The following is a 22216-nucleotide window of genomic DNA, read 5'->3' on the forward strand; positions in this document are numbered from 1 at the left end:
GGCGAGTTGGCATCATCGCAGCTATCACCGGACCCAGGCTCAATGGTCACTCCTGGGGGTCGGTCATTCATTCATATACTGCCTTTCCCGAAGTGGCTCAGGGTGGTTTACATTAAAATAAAAAACGCATCTATATCACATGGAGTATACAACAGTAAGGAAATTAATCAAGTTAAAAAGCTAAAAGGCTGAGCTGAAACTGCATTTAAGACTTAAATGTTTTGAAAGCTTCGGACTGAAAGCTGCAAGTCAAGAGCGAAGCACCAAGAAGAACTATGATCTCAAGAAGGGCCATGGGAGGGAAATGGTCCTCCTAGCTCATGGCGGACGTGCTGTCAGCTAGGAATGTGCCGCTCTACCCTTTCCGAGCTCTATGTCCAGGCCCCTTCTGCTCACCGGCAATAGCCAGAGGGCCCCTCTGTTTCCTTGGCCACTCCCAACATAGCGTCTCCTGCAGCTAGCGATTCCCCAGCAGGGTTGGGTCTGGGATCCCCATGACCCAGTCTTCCTCAGGAGGGGCCTTGCCCAGGGGCTGAACAGCAGAGGGATCTCTGGTCCTGGACTGAGAGAGCAGCTAGTTGTGGCTTCCCTTCCAAGGACTCTTCAGGGTCCCAGTTGAGAGAGTCCCTGACAGCTCCTTGTCCTGTACTGCGATATAGTATATCTCTCATATACGATATAGTGATCGGTCCTGCAGGTTGTCTTTTTAAATTCCAGACTGACATTCTGGAGGCGTGCCCTTTGGCCTTTTCTTAATGTCTGTTGGCTTTCCAGTCCTTGTCTGTTTAGAAACACATGGCCTTTTTCTGAAAGTGACTTGCCATCCCCCCAGCCCAATTCCAGACCCATTTGCAAGCTCCTGCTCTTATGACTTGCTTTCTGTACTGATTTTATTGTTAAGAATGTTTGTATACACCACTTTCCCACAAACTAAGATTTTCCAGGGGGTATACACAGGAAAAGGAATAAGCTATTTCACGACATTAATAGAGTTTCAGATCTGCCTCTGGTTTACTAGCTGTGCCATTAATAATTTTAGATATGGGGGTGGTGGTGGGGAGTTGATGCCATGTGGTGGTTGAGAATGTGAGTTTGGAAGATCCTGGTTTCAAAACTCGCCTTGGCCATGACCTCAGTAGGTGGCTTGAGACCCCTATTCTCAGGCACTCTTAAGACTTCGAAGGGGTTCTGGGAGAGAATTGGCCATCGACAGGAGCAAGTGCATGATCCCAAACTGAATTCCAAAGAAGCAGAAGATCAGGAGGGCCAGAATCAGTAGTGGTTAGAGCATTAGACTAGGACTGGGGAGACTCAAGTTCAAATCTCCATTCAGTCACAAAACTCTCTGAGAAGGTCACTTATCTCTTAGCCTAACCTATCTCACCTGGTAGCTACCCCCTGGAAGCTGAGCAAAGTGTTCAAAGTGGTGATTCTCTTGAGTTTATTGGGGGAGAGCAACTGGCCCTTATCTAACCCCAGCACAGCATCCCTCCATTGGCTGCTGTTGGTGTATGCCTTATGTTTCTTTTTAGATTGTGAGGCCTTTGAGACAGGGAACCATATTATGTATTGATTATTTTTCTATGTTTTCTATATTATTTTTCTATGTTTTATTTTTCTATATTTACTTTGGAAACTTTTTGTGGAAAAGTGGCATATAAGTAGTGTTGTTGTGTGGATGAACATAAGTATGACTGGCACTTCAGAGGGAGAACAAGATATAAATGTAGTAATAACATAAACGCCAGGCAGGGGTCAAGCTTTACGGCAGTAATCAAGAAAAGGGAGACAAGAGTGCCTTTGCATTCAAGACAAGCTGCTCAGGCTGAGGAGGAAGCACTGAGGCTAGGGTTTTATAGGGTCTGATGGGCAGGGATTGGCCATTTGGGGGTCAGCTGACAGAATGCTCAGGCAGCCTGGGACTGCAGCCTAGGTGGCGCCATTGCAGCACAGCATTCAGTCTGCCGGCCTCACGGATGGAACGGAATGTGAATGGTGCAGTAGGTTAATTCTCTGAAGCCTGAATGCTAGGAGTCCCAGCTCAAGACCTGCCTTCCCTCTGTACCTCACTGGTACTTAACCTGTTAAATGGGATAATACTGTACTGATGCAATGACGTACAGGGTTGATATGGGGTGGGCTCTCCTTTTTTGCTGGAAGTTTCCAAGCAGAGGCTGAACAAGGCACCTGCCAGGGATGTTGTAGCCACTTCCTGCACTGAGCAGGACTAGAAGACCTGTAAGGTGCTTCCCAACACTGATTCAACACGCTGACTCTATAATGTATGTGAAGTGCAGAGCTAATTTATGTAATTGATTTACATTTACGCTTTACAGATGCTAAGTATTACTACTGTTTATGGCCTATTTAATCAGCCATTCAAGTCCCACCTCTCTCTTCACCCCAAATCAAGAAAATGCTTCATTTCTTTGAAATTATCCTTTCCCCTGCAACTTACTGTGTAACAACTAAAACTTGCTGAGCCTCCAAGGAATAGTTAGAGAGGTGATGATGATGTAAATACAAATTCTGGTTTCCTTTTTAAAATGTGTTTTTTTCCACTAGCTGGATGTCTTGGAATATATACACAAAAAAGAATATGTTCACGGGGACATTAAAGCAGCAAATTTACTTTTGGGCTACAGGAATCCACATGAGGTAAATACAGCATTCTTTCTTCTACTTTATTGTTACGTTTATACTGTCGCTCTAGTTCACGGTTGGTAAGAAAAATATTCATAGGGCTCTGTAGAAACCAAGGTGGCCTAAAGCTGCGTTTATTTTTTGAAGAAGAAAGCGGCTGATTTCTGTACTCCGGTTGTGTGGGTGAAATCTCTGAGATGGGATCTTCAAATGGCACCATTTGATGCTGTTGTCCTAGTGGAGTGATTGGGTGTGGAAATTCTTTTTCGTGTTAGGGCTGGCAACCCCATTCACTGTTCCACCTGCTCATAACCTTTTTGTGTAATCTTGCATTGTTGGGAAACCCCAAATTATGTGTGTGCTGTTGGAGCATGCATGGGGTTCTAAATGGGAGAATACGAATCCAAGACTAGATTCCCCCCAAGTTTTTTGATGTTAGAAATCAGGCAGTTGTTTTTAAATTTAGAGCAGTAAGAACAGCCCTGCTGGATCAGGCCCAAGGAAGCCCATCTAGTCCAACATCCTGTTTCACACACTGGCCCACCAGATGCTGCTGGAAGCCACAGGCAGGAGTTGAGGGCATTCCCTCTCTCCTGCTGTTACTCCCCTGCAACTGGTACTCAGAGGTATCCTGCCTTTGGGAGGTGGCCTATAGCCGTCCAACTAGTAGCCGATGATAGACCTCTCCTCCAGGAAGTTATCCAAACCCCTCTTAAAGCCATCCAGGTTGTTGGCTGTCACCACATCTTGTGGCAGAGAATTCCACAAGTCGATTACGTTGTGTGAAAAAGTACCTCCGTTTGCTTGTCCTAAATTTCCTGGCAATCAATTTCATGGGATGAGCCCTGGTTCTAGTGTTATGTGAGAGGGAGAAAAATTTCTCTCTATCCATTTTCTCCACACCATGCATGATTTTATAGACCTCTATCATGTCTCTCTGCAGTTGTCTTTTTTCCTAAACTAAATAGTCCTGTGCATTGTGGTCTTGCTTCATAAGAAAGGTGCTCCCCTGATCATCTTGGTTGCCCTCTTCTGCACCCTTTCCAGTTCTACAATGTCCTTTTTTAGATGTCTTCTTCCTTTCTGGCAAAAATAGAGTATAACCTATATTTTTAAGGGGGTCATGTTGGATCCAGAGACATCTTCTATTTGGGTAAATATGGTATCTCTCCCGTTTTGAGATCTTTGAAAATACATATCACAGTTGTAACGGCATGGAGGTCAGGGAGAAGGCCTGTTTTCAGAACCAGTTCTAAAAGCAGCAGCAGTGGCTGCTGGGCTTCTGCAGCCCTATCGAACATGTGAAGCTGACTCATGCTAGCCCTCTTCAGACACTATGCAGAACTCTTGTGCAGTGAGTATACACAGGTATAGTGGCTGACATGTTACGTTGAACACAGGAGCAGCAATAGACTTCCTATCTGTACCATGCATTTGCAGGCCCTGTATCCAGTTTCATGTTTAAAATGAATGCAGGTCCTGTCATTCACACAAAAACCCGTATGAGTGTATAAACTTCTTTGCACTTGAACAACATAATGTTTGAATAGGTCCAGCATGCGCAGTGGCTGGACTCAGGTTGCCCTGTTCAGACATTCTGTTGAACAAGTGTATAGGTGTCTATACACTTGTACATGTGTTTGTGTGGATGACCGGGCCAGTGTTCATTTTAAAAATGAACCTGAGCACAGGCCCCTCAAATGCAGATTGGAAGTGTAGTGCTGCACCTGTGTTCAACACAATGTGTCAACGACAACTATACCTGTGTACACTGTACACTCATCATACGAGTGTTGACTGTAATGTGTGAATAGAGTTCTGGTCCAGTAGCAGCAATAGCAATAGCACTTACATTTATATACCGCTCTATAGCCGGAGCTCTCTAAGCGGTTTACAATGATTTTAGCATATTGCCCCCAACATTCTGGGTACTCATTTTACCGACCTCGGAAGGATGGAAGGCTAAGTCAACCTTGAGCCCCTGGTCAGGATCGAACTTGTAACCTTCTGGTTACTGGGCGGCAGTTTTACCACTGCGCCACCTTGCAGTTGCGCCACCAGTGGCCAGTACTGTGTGCTATGACTGTCAGCAGCTCCACTCAGTTTCAGGTAGGGAGTTCTCTTATTGCCAGCTGCCTGGCATCTTAACTGGAGATTCAGCTCTCTCTGCCCACCTTTTGTGCTTTTTCCGTAGTAGCAATGCTCCTGTTTCCTGCTTTGTAACTTGAAATGATGGCAGGGACTGCAGCTGGGATCTTCATGCAAAAAAGATGCTTTGCGACTGAGCTGTGGCCGGTCACCCACTGTAGCATTGAGGACTCTAGTAGTGGTGGGAGGCATTGTCCATCTCTGTGTTGGCAAAGCAAGTTGAACCAGATCAATATTCTTGTGCCCAGGATAGCTTAGGGAAATTATAACACAACAGAACTGGCATTTAGGAAATTCCTACCTTTGTGCGGGCGAAAAGACTGAGTTGACATTCATGCTCAAAGGGTACTGGAATTTCTGTGTATTAATGCACAGGGACAGCAGCAGCTGCACACACACACACCCCACTAGCTGCCATCCACCCACACTCCTGTGTCGGTGGATACACACCATTATTGTACCGTGCATTCTTTCATGCGCCTTAGTACCTGCACTGCCAAAATCTTCCCCATCACATGGCAGAATGATAAAGGACCAAGCTACTTCAGGGTGGCTTGATTTTTTTTGCTTCTGTGAGGTAGCAAGGGAAGTCCTATCAGACACAGCCAGAAGATGCTAGGAGCACCTAAGCCTCATTAATTGCAGCAGAACGTGCAAAGCAAGCGTGTGTATGTTTACCCAGAAGCCAGGACATCCCACTGTGTTTTTGAGGCTTACTCCCTGGCTGGCACGCAGAGACCCGCAGCCTTGAGCGTGTCTCCTTTTTCTGTGAATTGCGTCTGTTCCAGTTAGGAACATAGGAAGCTGCCTTCTACCAAGCCAGACCTTTGGTCCATCTAGCTCAGTATTGTCTACACCAGGCATGCTCAACTTTGCCCCCGCCCAGCTGTTTTGGGACTACAACTCCCATAATCCCCAGACTCAGCCGCCAATAGCCAGGGATTATGGGAATTGTAGGCCAGCATCTGTAGGAGGGCCAAAGTTGAGTAGCCTTGGTCCACCCAGACTGGCAGTGGCTTCTCCATGGTTGAAGGCAGGAGTTTCTCTCAGCCCTATCTTGGAGCTGCCAGGGAGGGAACTTGAAACCTTCTGCTTGCAAATATGCAAAAACTCTTTGGATGTTTGCAAGCAGAAGGTTTCAAGTCCCTTCCCTGGCACCTCCAATATAGGGCTGAGAGAGACTCCATCTCTCTGAGAGAGACCCCACCGAGAGAGTGGCTCCATCCCTTATCTTACAGTGCTCACACGTGTCCCATTCAAATGCAAACCAGGGCAGACCCTCTTAGAAAAAGGGACAATTCATGCTTGCTACCACAAGACCAGCTCTCCTCTCTCAGGACCTTTCAAGCAAAGTCTCCTGTAGTCCTGCTCTGAAGCTTGCTCTAATACTGCATCCTTCTCCCCAAACAGTGAAAGGCTTTTTTGCTTAAGATGTGTAGGACTCGATCCATATGCTCTGCACACAATTCATTTATGTTGGGCAGAGAGAAGGCTGCATGGGAATTTGGGAGTGGTACTCAGATCTCCCATTGCACCTAACATTCATTTATACTTTCTGCCTGTGCAGGTGTATAGACAGGGAAGGTACTATAAGACTCTTCTGTGGGTGGACGTTGCCTTGTGGTGTGCACAAATTGGGGCCGCTTTTTTAAAAGCTTAAGTCAGGTTCTCAAACTTGGGTCCCTAGATGTTGTTGGTCTTCAGCTCCCATAATTCCAAGCCCCAATGAGCTGAAGTCCCAACATCATCTGGGGACCCAAGTTTGAGAACTCCTGGCTTAATACCAATCAAATAGTTTATTTAAAATATTTATACTCCATCCCTCCAGTACACTACTGCTCGGTGCAGCGCACAACAATAAAACAGATACAATGTAAAATAAAACTAATAAAATTAAACCAAATTAAGTAAACAAGTTAGAAGCCCAGGCTAAAACCACAATCAGAATTAAGTTTCAAATTAAGTTATTTAAAAAGTTAAAAATTGAGAATAATAAAAACTAAAGAACCTACCAGATCCTGTATAGCCAAAGATGGAACATTAAAAAGCCTCTTTAAAAAGATGTGTGTTTAAGTTGTTTTTTTGAAAACACTGAGAGAGGGAGCATGGCGAAGCTCTTCGGGGCAGGCATACCAAAGCCAAGGGGCCACAAACAAAAAGGCCCTGTCTCTAGTCCCCACCAACCGGATCTCTGTTATTGGCAGGACCTGAGATGATGAGCGGAGTCCCCTGGCAGGTTCATATGGTTTACTCAAAATGAAAGCAGCATAAATACAGAGGTAAATGGAGAAAGGTATTGCTCCTATCCAATCAGTTCCTCCATTTCTGCAGTGTTCTAAGCTGTGCTGGATGGTGCTGCTACATCAGACTTTGCCTTCTTTTAGCCACAGATATTTTTAGCAGCTGTTAATGAATTCCAAACCAGCTTGAACTGGGCCTTATCGAAGATACTGTTCACATGACCTAGTAAAATATAAATTGGGCCAAAAGAGTTATGGTTTGACACTGATGGATTTCATAAAGGAAGTTCTTCCAGAAAGCTTTTACTTTCAAGCAGTCCCAAGCTTGAAATTTGCCAACCATAAAACCTTGGAGAAGCCGCTGCCAGTCTGTGAAGACAGTACTGAGCTAGAGAGACCAATGGTCTGATTCAGTATATGGCAGGTTCCTATGTTCCTCTGAACATATGAAGTGCCTTACAGAGCATCGGATTACTGGTCCATTTAACCCAAGATTGCCTTCTCTCACTGGCCGAGGCTCGCTCCAGGTTTTCAGATGGTTCTTTCCCAGCCCGACCTGCAAATGCCAGATATTGAACCTGGAACCTGCTGCAGGCAAAGCTGGCGCTCTACCACTGACCTTTGACTCTTCCTCTCACCATATTTATTTATTTTATTTTTACACTTATAGCCCACCCTTCCTCCAAGGAGCAGTGTACATGGTTATGTTTATCCTCACAACAACCTACATATAGCCTGCATTGCTTTATACAAGTTGTTTTGTGTGGCCTTAAGTACCAACAGTGTAACATCTTTTTACACTGAAGAAGAAAAACACTTTACACTGAAAAGTAAAAGATTTTCTTTTGCATTAATATGTGGACTTGTGATCAGGTTATGCTTCCTTCCTGGAAACTTTCAGTTCTAGAAACTAAACAATTTATTCAACTGAAGGAAGAGCAGAGGATGAAGATGTAATAAATAAGCTTAAGGTGACATCAGAAAAGTCATTTGCAGGCAGTCCTTGGCTTAAGATGTTTTGAGTTGAGACAAAAGGCACTTAAGCTGTTTGTAAATTAGGAACATAGGGAGCTGCCATACTGTGAGTCAGACCATAGGTCCATCTCACTCAGTATTGTCTACACAGACTGGCAGCAGCTCCTCCAAGGTTGCAGGCAGGAATCTCTCTCAGCTCTATCTCGGAGAAGCCAGAGAGGGAACTTGGAGCCTAGATGCTCTTCCCAGAGCGGCTCCATCCCCCTAAGGGGAATATCTTACAGTGCAAATACTTTTAGTCTCCCTTTCGTATGCAACCAGGGCAGACCCTGCTTAGCTTAAGGGGACAAGTCATGCTTGCTACCACAAGACCAGCTCTCTTCCCTGAAGAACATAGGGAACTGCCTTATTTGTGTGTGGTGCGATGTAGAAATCCTCAGCGATGTAGAAATCCTTTGGGTGGTCTTTTGGGCAGCTGGTGGGGGGAGCTCTGTGTGCGTGTTGGTGCTTCTGCACATATAAGGGCTGGCTGGATTGGGTTCCCTGTCTGTAAAGGACATCCTAGTCAATGGGGATGTTTTGGTCCTGAGAAAAGAAGTGCTGTGGAAAGATCATGGTTTGGAACCTGCTGCAGTTGAGTGCCACTTTCCTACTAATAACACTGTCATGGAGCCACTCTGGGAAGAGCATCTGCCTGCTTGCATGCAGAAGGTTCCAAGTTCCCTCCCTGGCAGCATCTCCCAGACAGGGCTGAGAGAGACCCTTGCCTGCAACCTTGGAGAAGCCTCTGCCAGTCTGTGCAGACAATACTGAGCTGGATGGACCGATGGTCTGACTCTGTATATGGCAGCTTCCTATTGAGTTCTGTGGCCTAATTAAGTCTGCCTGCTAACACACTGCCGATCTAAATTTATTACTGAGCTAACAAAGCACTAAAACTCTCAAGGTGTCTTGTATGTCGGCTCCATTGCTGAAACGCGCAAGGGATGAACTACATCCCATATGACTGCTGCAAATATTTATATACTGCTTTCCAGCAAAAGTTCTCAAAGTGATTCACATGGAAAATAAATAATAAACAAAATGTTGCAGTTTAGCTCTGGTGTGCATGTGTTGCCTGAGCGTGTAAACCTTTTAGACACCTTTCCCCCTTGGAAGCAGAAGGGGGGCTACGACTCTCTTGAGGGAGTATTCTGCAAGCGGAGAAATGTTGTCCTCTTTTTGCTCTAGTCCTCCTTCCCCTCTCTCCTTTCCATGGAGTCCCCTTAGCTCCCTCCACTTGTTTGTCTCTTCACTGCACCCCCAGTGAGTTCTCATTTCCCCCCCAACTGTGTACAGAATGAGTTTTGTTCTGGGCAGCAGTATCAAGGCAGTGTGTGCACGGACATGCTTTCAGGGCGGGGCCTTCTCGATTCAACCTAAGCAGGATCTAAAATTGACTGAGTGGACATCAAAAAAATGTGTGAGTGTGTGCACATGCGCATGCATGCCTTAGAGGGAACACTGTCCTCAAACATTCGATCCCATTGACTAACATGGGGGTACTTTATGATGGGATTGGTCCCCTTGGGCTTTTGTCTTCAGATCAACTAAACACTGACATATAGGGATGTGCACGAACCTGTTCGGAGGCCCTTTTATGGGCCTCCAAATAGGTTTGAACACTGGCTGGTTCGAAGGTTTGATGGCAGGGTGTGTGAGTCTGCCTTTTAGGGGTGGGGGAGGATGCACTCTCCCCTCCCCCCCGGTGTTTCCCCCACCGGTGCTCGGTTTCCTAAAAGTCCGTCGGGGCAGCAGCGTACCTCCCTGCCGCCCCGTTGCCCCCTTTACCGGAAGTATTCGCCATCCTCGTGCATGCTGGTGCGTGAGCGTGGCATGCACATGTGTGCGCCCGATGTGCGCAGGTGTGTTGAATACTTCCGGTAAAGGGGGCAGCGGGGCGGCAGGGCGGTACGCTGCCACCCCTACGCCCTTAACGGCAGACACACATGCCCTGCTGTCGGACCGGCCCTTGCCGGTTCTGTGCACATCCCTGCTGACCTCCCAATCACCGGCAGCTGCTCCCGTTCTCCCTCAGTAAGAATCATGACCCTTCTAGCTCTTTCAGAAATAGATACAAGGTGGGTCCTGCTACAGCCCTCCTGAGAAGGTCGAAGGCTAGCCCCGGGGCTGCCCCCTTCCTTACACGCACATGCACGGAGCAGCTAGACCATGTGGGGAGTTTGAGAAGTAGGCAAACTAGACACAGGGTGGGTTTTTTTGAACGAGAGGATAAGGGCCTGGATTGAAGGGGAGTGAGGGGGAAAGAGAGGTTAACACCACCACACAACCAAACCGAAGGATAGTAAAGACACTAACCAGTCTAACCTCCCAGCTTCTTCTGGCTACCGCCAGGAGTAGAAAATCACTCTCTTTTGCTGAGTCACCAACTCTCTTTAGGCAGAGACTGGCTTTTCCTACTCCGAGTTAGAGACCTCCCTGGGATGCAGCTGGCACTCCTGGGGGCAGGGCCCAGCCGATCCCTGCAAAGCTGGGAAGGAACGGGACCCCAGGCTTTGCTTGCAACCTTTGCAATTCCTTTCAGTTCATCTAGCAAAGTAAAGAAGCCCCCAGCTCCACACTCAGTGAGTGCGGGTTCTCTGTTAACAGTTTGCTGTCCCCAAAGGGCTCGCAGTTGAAAAAGAAACATCAGGGAGACACACCAGCAACAGCCCCTGGAGGAACGCTGAGGCTGAACAGGAGCAGTTGCTCTCCCCCTGCTAAATATGAGAGATCCCACTTTAAAAGCTGCCTGTTTGCTCAGCCTGCTAACAAAGAGGCACCTTTTTAAAAACTGGTGATACTCTTTATTTAACAGGAGGAGAGCAACCGGCCCTATCCAGCCCTTGTCGCTGGTGTGTATCTTAGGTTTCCTTTTTAGATTGTGAGCCCTTTGCTGACGGAGACATTTTATTTATTTATTTTTATTTGTATTTGTAAGCTGCTTTGTTGAACAGTGGTGCATAAATATCCCTCATATTCAGCTAGTCTTTTGCACTGTGCAGACTTTGCACTTTGTACTTGTGCAGTCTTTTGGACTGCCCTGTCCTCATCGCTTCCTCTCGATGTGCTCCTTCTGCTGCCCTCTTGATATTCTCAGCATTAACTTTCCTGTGCGTGAAATGTTAAACCTGGATAATTAGGATGGATCTGTCTATGTCTTGTTGTTAAAATAAGGTTTTAATTTGGTTTCCTGTATCGCTAAAGTGTCAGAAAGGCAAATGGTGATACCACCGTAAGTATTGTGCAAAACCACCAGACATGTTTGGATATCTTTCTTCTTTATTTGAGCCCTGCTCCTGTGGCCGTATAGCCAGAAACCAGAGCTCCTTGCGCATGATGTATTCCAGATGTGGAACACAATGTACATGTTGCGTTGCTTGGTATGCAAGCCACTTTTAAAAATTCTTTTTTTAAAAAACCTAAAGTCTGAAGAAGGGTCACTTTTGCATTTGTTGCCATATTTACACTTTGTGACTACTTGGTAATCTCACACTTGGCTGCAATGGAAATTTTTGTGTGTTTTTGGACGTTCAGAAAATTTCACAAAATGGTTGGATTGAAATACAATTGAATGAGGTTACGGCTTTTAAAATATTCAGATTTTTGACTCCCTAGAGTCATTTCTCCTCCAGAGTACAATGTGGGGGTATTGGAACGTTTTTGTCAAGTGGGTTCAAATACGGTCATCTCTTGCCAGTGGCGGTTTTCCCAGTTGTGGTCTCGAGCATCCGCGACGGGCAAATTGTGGCAGGTCCTGCCAAACGTGACCTGAGTTTCCGTGGCTTGGTGAGATTTTTTTGGCAATTTGGGGGGGGGGGTTGGGGTCATTTCCGGGGTGCCCTTCATTCCTCTGACTCACTCCTGGTGATTTGGGGGGATTTTTTAACTGTATTTTTCAGTATTTTTGAGACCCCCAAAGTTCCCCCTTGTATTCTTGCCCTAACCCTTTGTTTGCCATTGATTTCAACGGCTCATCTACCACGAATCTGCCAACCGTGAGGTTTTCTTGGAACTGAACCCTCGCAGTTGGCGAGGGATAACTGTAATGTCGTCAACTTCACAGTTCAAATCTCCTTCACTTCACAATATATATGATTTTAGGCTCAAGTCAGACATTGTACCAAATCCATGATTTGGTGCAAACTGTAATCTAGAATCCAAATCATGGGTTGGGTTTCCAGATGTACAACATGAAAACCTGGCTGTTTATTTAATATATTTTTATACCACCCACTTCCAAAGTCTTTAGGTGGTTTACAAAAACAAACAAAAAATTAAGTGTTGTGAACACAGTGTTATGGAGTTTGGAACATTGGAAGTTGCCTTAAGAACATAAGAACAGCCCTGCTGGATCAGGCCCAAGGCCCATCTAGTCCAGCATCCTGTTTCTCACAGTGGCCCACCAGATGCTGCTGGAAGCCACAAGCAGGAGTTGAGGGCATGCCCTCTCTCCTGCCATTTCTCCCCTGCAACTGGTCCTCAAAGCCATCCTGCCTTTTGAGACTGGAGGTGGCCCACAGCTTCAGACCATGGGTCCACAGTCAGACCATGGGTCCATCTAGCTTAGTATTGTCTACACAGACTGGCAGCAACTTCTCCAAGGTTGCAGGCAGGAGCCTCTCTCTCAGTCCTATCTTGGAGATGACAGGGATTGAGTCTCAGACCTTCTGTATGCAAGCGTGCAGGTGCTCTAAGGAATGCACTAAAATGAATGACAGGGAATGCCCACTGAAAAGCCCTGATTCCTTCCAAATCGCCATGGGATGCATGGAATTTCCAAATGGCCAATGGCCATTTGGAAATTCCATGCATTCCTATGGCCTTCTGGAAGGAGGTACATAGGAAAATATCTGCCTTCTACTTCTGTCGAGTCAAGTCATCTTAAGTGGCACTGTGGGGAAATGCCTGACTAACAAGCAGAAGGTTGCCGGCTTGAATCCCCGCTGGTATGTTTCCACATCTATATTGGGCAGCAGTGGTATAGGAAGATATAATCTCACACTGCGTGGGAGGAGGCAATGGTAAACCCCTCCTGTATTCTACCAAAGAAAACCACTGGGCTCTGTGGGCACAAGAAGTCGGAATTGACTTGACGGCACACTTTACTTACCAAGTCAGACCATTGGTCCGTCTAGCTCAGTATTGTCTACCCAGACTGGCAGCAACTTCTCCAAGGTTTTAGGCAGGAGCCTCTCTCAACCCTGTCCGGAGATGCTACCGGGGAGGGAATCTGGATGCCAGCAGAATTCAGCCATAGTTCTACCATCTGTTCTTGCTGGAAATTTTCAGTTGCCTTGAAAATATTTTGGATTACACGGTGACGTAACTTTACCACCAAATTATTTTCTTAAGAATTTCCAAACTGTAAGAGCTGTTTGGTAGTTCTCATTCCCTAGAGGTTTTCAAACAAAAGATGGGCAGCCCCCTGTGAGGGATGCTGTAGCTGTTTCCTGCACTGAGCGGTGGGCTGGACTAAATGACCTCAGAGGCACCCTCCAGCTCTAGCATTCTATGATGTCTGTGACGTGCTGAGCTAATCTATAAAAAGTGCTTTGCAAATGCTAAGTATTACTGTTGGGGGGAAATGCATACGGTGCAAGGGTCACCAGAATTAGCACCAATACAAAAGTGTCATCTTCTTATTTTTAAAGGATGGGTATAAAACAAGCAAGTCATTTGTTTACTCGTAGAGGGATGACAAAAGGAACAATATAGAAGCAATGTTCTTTTGCGATGACCTCCTAAATGCTGCGCAGGGAATTGTGAGACAATTGGAATCTTCTGACCTTAGAAGGGCAACCTTCTACCCATCCATTTACTTGTTGGGAGCAGGGCCATTCAACAAGCTGTCGGGGCAAAGGAACAATTCTCTCGTCAATAAGCCTCTTAGCGTGCAACAATTGTTAAGTGTGTGTGTTAAGAGAGGAGGTGGATCCCTCTGCTGTTCTGTGTAGCTACTGGAGATGGGTTGTACTGCAATTGGTTTATATTTGCAGACCAATCTTATGTATGTAGAACATGCTTATGGTACCTCCCCATAAACATGTTGGGGTGTGTGGGGGTGACTGACGGTGGCACTTAATTCCTGCTTTTGCCCTTGTAAGTGTGAGCGCCCACAACGCTCATGACATTTGAAGAGGGCTTAGGTGTCACCGTTAAATATCTAGGGGCCTGGCTTTCTGGTGCCTGAGCTTTGTGGCGCCCTGGTTTAAAACTCCAAGAGGTGGAGTCTTGTGGTAAAGGTAAAGTTGTGCCATTGAGTCAGTGTCGACTCTTGGCAACCACAGAGCTCTGTGGTTTTCTTTGGTAGAATACAGGAGGGATTTACCATTGCCTCCTCCCACACAGTCTGAGATGATGCCTTTCAGCATCTTCCTACATTGCTGCTGCCCGATATAGGTGTTTCCCATAGTCCGGGAAACATACCAGTGGGGATTCGAACCAGCAACCTCTTGCTCCTAGGCAAGTTACTTTCCTGCTGCGCCATTAGGTGGCTTTGAGCCTTGTGCTAGCAAGCATGAATTGTCCCCATTGCTAAGCAATGTCTGCCCTGGTCTGCCTTTGAATGGGTGACTACATGTGTGAGCACTGTAAAATATTCCTCTTTGGGGACGGGGACGCTCTGGGGAGAGCATCTGCATTCTTGCATGCAGAAGGTTCCAAGTTCCCTCCCTGGCAGCATCTCCAAGATAGGGCTGAGAGAGACCCCTGCCTGCAACCTTGGAGAAGCCGCTGCCAGTCTGTGAAGACAATACTGGGTTAGATGGACCGAGGGTCTGACTCGGTATAAGCTTCCTATGTTGCTAAGAGAAAGGGTCGTACTGAAATAATTGATCTGAATAACGGTTTCCGACTTTGTAATTCATATATTTCCAGAACAAGCATGTATATGAGTCTGAATTGCAGCTTGCTAGCCTTGATTGAATTTTTTTTTTTAAGCAAACTGTTTTTCGGCCTAGATTAACACGCTGTATGGGAAAGGCCGCCTCCTACATTGCTAAGCTGGGTGAGAATGGGAGCTTCAGTCAGTTCCACTAAGTCGCTTCCTCTGTCACACTGACTTGATGCATTATTGTCTTCCGGCTCGGCTAGGTTGGGTACCAAGCAACATGAATTCACTGGAGGATACAGGAGAAAATAGAGTCGGTCAACCTGACAAAGCTTTATGCCTTGTCCCAGATTTCCCAGCGCCGCCTCCAGTCTTTAATCTTTGTATCGCAGTTTGTACAGGCCGTCAGGTGAGAAATATAATCAGTATAATCTTAAAAAGCTGTTGCCCCTGCAGGAAGAGAGAGCTGTGGTCCTGGTGCCATGCTCCAAATAGGCACAGGAGATGCTGTAGCGAGAAAGCATATGTTTAACACACACACACACACATACCAGCCATCCCAAGATTGTAAACCTGCCTGGAGCACAAACAGGAACCGGTAATTTTAACAGAATCAGCTACAAGATAGCCTGCCTGCTTTCTCTCTTTTTCTTTTTCTTTGAGAGGCAAGAAAAACCCCATCAAGAGCAATATAATTAAATTAAGAGCAAGGTCATTCTTGTGCTGCTCATATTTTTTTTTTCTTCTCCAGGGCAGGAATTTGCCTCCCAGGAGAACACAAAACTAGTTAGAGAGTGACACAGAAAGTAGTTTCTCTAACTTAGCGGCTGGCAAATTAAGACCATCTCTTTCTTAGCTTAGCCAAGCCTGAAAGATGGCTGTTTCCAAGGTGTGTTTGAGAATAGCTGTGTGAACGTCAAGGACAGCTGTCTCGGCAGCCGCTAAAATTGCTTAAGATAGTCGTTTTCAAGCGGGGGTTCCCTGATATTGTTGCACTACAACTTCCATCATCCACACAGCCACAACGGCCTTCAGCCTTTGCAGCTGGGGATGATTGGAGTTGTAGTCCCAGCATCAACTGGGATTCCTAGTTTGAGAATCATTGATTTGAAGGGTTCCTTGCTCAGTGTTTGCTCTTGGAATCCAGGTGCCAGAACTGACTTGGGCACTTCCTTCAGAATCCCCGGTTGATCGACTTGTTGCCGGCAGTGTGTGCTTCTAGTCCCCAAGGTAATGGACAACCTAATTGTGTGGCTATTGAGGGACGTGGCAATGCTTAAGTCTAATTGACAGAGGGTGGTCTGAGTGGCCATTGTCTTGCCCATCACCCCCCCCCCCGTGAGTCACGGCTAGCACACCTGTATGCATTCATTGTCTGCAATGACTTACAAGTGCCATTTCCACTTCTCTTCCACTACTGTTTTAGGCCCTGAGAATTAATTCCGAATTTTATAAGCATTTGCAACCAGAGTACAGCATACAAGGTTACGGACATTTGCTTGGATGTGCTTAATTCAAGCAATATTTCTACTGCAGAGTTCTGTCCTTGCTGGCTGGGAGATCAACTGCTTATTAAAAAGGAAATTGGCATCAGTTTTGCATAGTAAATGAAAAACGGACTGCTTGCATCAGCCAACTGTCATGTTGTGTCACCTTTCTCCCCTGCCCATTCCATGTTGCTCCACTGAATAGGGCCTTTTCTGCCGTGGCACCCCACCGTGTGTTCTTGGGAAGAGCCCCAGGCCCTATTTGTTCTGCTAAGCTTTTAATGGGAGTACTTGTTTTCTCGAGATTCCTTGCTGCTGTTTTGATGACCCTAGACTTTTAACTTTTAATGTTTGTTGTAGTTGGGTATTATAGCTTTGATTATACAGGTGGATGGTTGGAAAGGTGAGATGTAAATGGGGAATGATCAATTGCCCGGATGTTTCTGGGGGCCAGTATGAAGGGGAAGGTGGAGGAGGGAGTGTGGGCCAGTTACTGGGACGTGCTTGTTCCCAGTCAACTGCCTCGTGTTGCATTGGGACTCCGAGGCAAATGAGAACAATGGGGGCGTTCCTGTGGGGCGGAGGAGGAGAGGAGAGGAGAGCTGAGCTCTTCCTTACCCCATTTAGCCCCCATTTCCACAATCTTATTCAATGCTAAAAGGAGGTCGCGGCTGTTATACTGAGGAAGGCTGCACCAGTGCCATGAGAGAGCAGCCTAACAGAACTTCCCAACTGGAGCTGCACCAGTGGAGAGGGGAAGGGGAGGGACCATTTTTGATACCCTCCCCTTCCGCAGCAAGCCCTCTGTGCCCCCCGAAAATATGTCCTTGAGGGTTGCACAGCGCGCACAGACATCATTTTCAGGTGGCACAGAGGGCTTCTTGGGGAAGGGGCAGGCATCAAAAATTGACACACACACACAACTCTCTCTCTCTCTCTCTCTCCTGCAGTTAGTTGGGAGGTTCTGTTTGGTGGCTCTCTTGCTGCACTGGTGCATATTTGCTCTGTATGTCAGTTGGGGCAGAGCTATAATAGGGCACACGGGTCCCAAGAACCTGCCTTCTGGGCTGCCTCGCTCCTCTCTGGGGCCACCTTGCTCGCCTCCCCTCACCCACTGGCCAGCCACTCCCCGTCTCCATGTTTGCTGCCTATCTCCAGCGGTGTGCTCCTGCAGCCCGCTGTCGCTTCCTGCCCATCTCCAGCATGTATCTCTCTCAGCCTAACCTACCTCACAGGGTTGTTGTGAGGATAAACATAAGATTGTACTCTGTGCTCCTCAGAGGAAGAGCGAGATATAACTGTAATAAATAGATAAAGTGTAAAAATAAATATACTGCTTTTTCAGCAAAGTTCCCGAAGCGGTTTACATAGAGAGAGAGAAAATAAATAAGATGGATCCCTTTCCCCAAAGAGCTCACAATCTAAAAACCATAAGATAGAGGAGAGCTGGTCTTGTGGTAGCAAGCATGACTTGTCCACTTAGCTAAGCAGGGTCCACCCTGGTTGCATATGAATGGGAGACTAGAAGTATGAGCACTGTCAGATATTCCCCTCAGAGGATGGAGCCGCTTTGGGAAGAGCAGGATGTTTCAAGCTCCCTCCCTGGCAGCATCTCCATGATAGGCCTGAGAGAGACTCCTGACTGCAACCTTGGAGAAGCTGCTGCCAGTCTGTGTAGACCAGGGATTCTCAATGTTTGGTCCCCAGATGTTTTTGGACTTCAGCGCCCATAATCCCCAGCCCCAGTGGCCTTTGGTTGGGGATGATGGCAGTTGAAGTCCAATAACATCTGGGGACTCAACGCTGAGAATCCCTGGTGTAGACAATACTGAGATAGATAGGCCAAGGGTCTGACTCAGTATATGGCAGCTTCCTATGTAAGTCTCGGCTCCAACCCCTGGCACCTGCAGGTAGGGTTGGGAGTGACTTCTGCCTGAATCTTTGGAGAACCACTGCCAGTTCAGACCAGGGCTGCACAACTTTCGCCCTCTAGCTGCTATTGGACTACAACTCCCATCATTCCCTACATCCTCTGATGAAGGCAGTAGTGAGCCAGACGGACCAATGGTCTGACTCGGTATATGGCAGCTTCCTATGTAATCCTATTTGAGAACAGGGCCGTAGCTCAGCGGAAGAGCATTTTCTTGGCACGCAGGAATTCCAGGTTCAATCCTTGGCAGCGTCTCCAGGTAGGTCTGGGAGACACTCCTGCCTGACATCCTGGAGAGTATTTCCAGTCAGTGTGGGCAGCACTGTGCTAGATGGAGCAATGGTTGGACTCTGTATAAAGCAGCTTCCTATGTTCTTGGGTAGCAAGGGAGGAAGGATGGAGTTGTTGGAGGGAGCAGGGGAGTTGTGGATGGCGGAGAGTGGTGGAGTGAGGGTCACTGAGATATATTGAGGGATATATGATGGCAAGATAAGTTAATAGAGGTTTTGAAGGTAAGGTTGGGGTGTTCGTGCTGGATTTACTAGCAGAGAAGAATTCAGGGCAGTCATTTGAGGACCAGAGAAGAATTCAGGGCAGTCATTTGAGGAGGCCACCTCCAAAGACGACAACTTTGGGATTTCGCCCAGCTGCACGGTGTTCTAGGTTAGATGCATGTATTCCAAGAATGCCCTGTTGTCCGTGTCCCTCTGCCCATGGCTGATAGTACGAGAGCTCATTAAACATGGGTTGAAGAATGGGGTGATCTGGCAGTTGGGTATTGAGCACACAATTGGGTTTGCTTCAGACTTACCACCTGCACTGGGTTGCCATTGTGTTTGCTGGATCCAGGCACCATAGAATTGGCCTTAGGGAATCTTCTTTTTGGGAAGCATGGTGGTTGTCAGCCACCACCACCCCCCACACCATTTCTTTTGTTTCCCAGAAAACTTCCAAAAGCTGCTAAGTCAACTACAGAGAAATGTTCTCTCCTGGAGTTTCTTTTTCCAGTAGCAAATTAGTATGTGATACAGGGAGTGTTTGTGAAACTTTTTCCTCCATTCTTTTTTCCTGTAACCAGGGCTGTTATGAACTTGTTGAAGGGCTGGCTATTGAAAGATGGGATCTGTCGTGTCTGTGTGTGTGAGTGTGTTTAGTAAGGAGGAGAAGGGGTCCCATAAGCAGCATGAAGACAGATAAAAGACATATTGCACTTTATGATGTCTAGATGCCCACCTGGAGAGAAGAGAGCTTAGGAGCAAAATAGAGTGAAATCCTGTTCTGTTCTGAAATAAGATGGGGTATAGGCAGCCCACAACTTAGAAGGGGGGAGTGGAGCTGTTACAGCCCCCAGGTGTACATATTTTATCCGGAGGTGCCATTTGGCTTAATAAAATGCAGATCTAAGAGTGTCCTTAAGCCACCATTTTCCTCTGGCTTAATTAGAAAGGTTATACTTTTCCAGAGGACAAAAGCATCATTCATTTCTCTGTTCATGTCTTCCAGGTTTATCTTGCAGATTATGGACTCGCCTACAGATATTGTCCCTATGGGAAACACAAAGAGTATCTGGAAAATCCTAAGAAGGGCCATAATGGGACGATAGAGTTTACCAGCTTAGATGCCCACAAGGGAGTCGGTAGGCTTCTCTTTCTTCCCCCTCCCTTTCTAACACAAAAGGAGTCGTTGGACTCTGCAAACGCTGAAGCAGCAGTGGATTTCAGTGCCACTTCGTGGGCCTGTGTGTGGTGACCTCCCATCCTACTTGTGTCAATGGCTGTCGTAGATTGTGAGCCCTTTGGGGACGGGGATCCATCTTATTTATTTGTTATATCTCTGTGTAAACCGCCCTGAGCCATTGTTGAGAAGGGCGGTATAGAAACCGAATAAATAATGCCACACAAGGGTATGCCAGCCTGATGACGTTGCACGCACGCAAGTTGCACATCTGCAAAAACTGAGTCAGTGACGTCGCACAAGAACAAGCCCACTATTTACAATGGCCTTACTCTTGTGTGTTGCCGTTTTTGCCCCATTTTTACATTTGTGCAACTCGTAGGCATGGCATGCTGCCGGGCTGGCGTACCCTTGCACGGTAAGTCAATCCGTGTGGTGATCCACGCTGTGGCATAAAAGAGTGGGTGCTGAATAGTCCTACAAGGCAAGGAGATCTTTCTCTCCCTAAAATATGGCCTTCGGATGCACATTTTCACGTGTGGTGGGGTTTGAGCTGGAGGCTCTGTGGATCAGGTGCCGACTCCTTACAGCCCTTCCTTGATCTGGTCAACTCGGGAAGCCACCTGACTGTCCCTTCATGTCTCCAAACTCTTCGCCTGCCTGTCTAGAACTTGCAACGTCTAGTCAATTTAATTGGTTGGATTGACTTAAAACCTACCTGATTCACTGACTAAAAATGTGCCCTGATTAACTGGGGAGCAGATTTTAGTCGACACCAACTCGACAGTACAACTTTACCTTACATGCTGTACACACACTCAGCTCTCCAAAGATAATGGCTACTACTATTCATGCATAGGGAGGAGAGCTGGTTTTGTGATAGCAAGTATGACTTGTCCACTTTGCTAAGCAGGACCTGCCCTGGTTTGCATTTGAATGGGAGACTACATGTGTGAGCACTGTAAGATGCCTGCCCCTTAGGGAGTGGGCCCACTCTGGGAAGAGCACCTTGATGCTTGCATGTAAAAGGTTCCCAGTATCCTCCCTGGCATCTCCAAGATAGGGCTGAGAGAGACTCCTGCCTGCAACCCTTGGTCCATCTAGCTCAGTATTGTCTACCCGGACTGGTAGTGGCTTCTCCAAGGTTGCAGGAAGGAGTCTCTCTCGACCCTATCTTGGAGATGCCAGGGAGGGAACTTGGAACCTTTTGCTCTTCCCAGAGTAGCTCCATCCCTGAAGGGGAATATCTTGCAGTGCTCACACTTCTGGTCTCCCATTCAAATGCAACCAGAATGGTCCCTGCTTAGCTAAGGGGAAAAGCCATGCTTGCTTCCACAAGATCAGCCCTCCTCTCCCAAAGAACAATTGTCTCTTCATAAAGTAGATTGGAAGAGAGCAAGAGGGAGGGGAGAGTTTTCATTAAACCTGGCAGCTCAGATTCCAAGCAATACAGAAAAGAAAAATATAAGTTCCCTCACATCTAACTCGTTACTCACTAGCTGTGGCCTTCCCATCTCCCCAGCAGCTCTCAGCCTGCTTCTTCCTCAGGTCCCTCCGGGGACAGAACTAACTAACTGACCAAAGCTTTCTCCTCTCCAGAAAATGGCTGTGTGTGTAGTTCCCACCCAGTCCTCTGGATTGGTCCTTCTGTTTTTAATTCCCTGGGATTTTTTCCTGATTAGGAAGGGCCCACCCTCCGAGCAGTTGCTCTAAGTGAGGCCTCCCTCAAAGCCTTCCCATCGCGACTGTAGCGGAGGGCAACTCTTTCATTGCTTCCAGGCTTGCTGGTCCCGCGTCTCATACCAAAGCTTATAAGGCCCACAAAGCTCTCCTGGCTTTTGTCTGCAGGCCACCAAATTGGCTACTGCTGGACTAGGTGATCCTTTCAGTCTTTCCCCAACTCCCTTGCACCATGCTCTTTGGCAAGATAACTGGCTTCGTGTCGTGTATGCATTAAATTACTTAATCGTCTTCCCTTGTTCCTTTGCATGCTGTATAAAGTGTTAACTTTTTTTAAAAAAATCTCTTTTTTTTCCAGTAGCCTTTCATATATCTTACTTATTTAAACTCACTTTGACGGTATTGGAAACACATTTGCAGGTAAATTACATACATAGTCCTTTTATTGGATATCGATTGGACTGCCTTGCATTCCAAGGCAGACTTAATTCAACAATTCCCTAATTAGTTAAAGTCATAACCTGTGTCTTGTATTCATTTACCATTAATTAAACCTCAGCTGTTTATT

At 46.8% G+C, this 22216-nt stretch overlaps 1 protein-coding gene across 6 annotated transcripts in view; it reads left to right on the top strand.

Moving 5' to 3' along the window:
* VRK2 (VRK serine/threonine kinase 2) overlaps positions 1–22216 on the top strand; it is a 90300-nt gene that overhangs the window by 27236 nt on the left and 40848 nt on the right. For all 6 annotated transcript variants that reach the window (XM_053246541.1, XM_053246524.1, XM_053246571.1 and 3 more), the window contains 2 exons: positions 2566–2658; positions 19798–19930. In XM_053246541.1, coding sequence (XP_053102516.1) covers positions 2566–2658; positions 19798–19930 — 226 coding nt within the window. The remainder of the gene's footprint in view (positions 1–2565; positions 2659–19797; positions 19931–22216) is intronic.

The sequence above is a fragment of the Hemicordylus capensis genome, chromosome 1 (assembly GCF_027244095.1).
Source record: "Hemicordylus capensis ecotype Gifberg chromosome 1, rHemCap1.1.pri, whole genome shotgun sequence".
Taxonomy (NCBI): Eukaryota; Metazoa; Chordata; class Lepidosauria; order Squamata; family Cordylidae; genus Hemicordylus; species Hemicordylus capensis.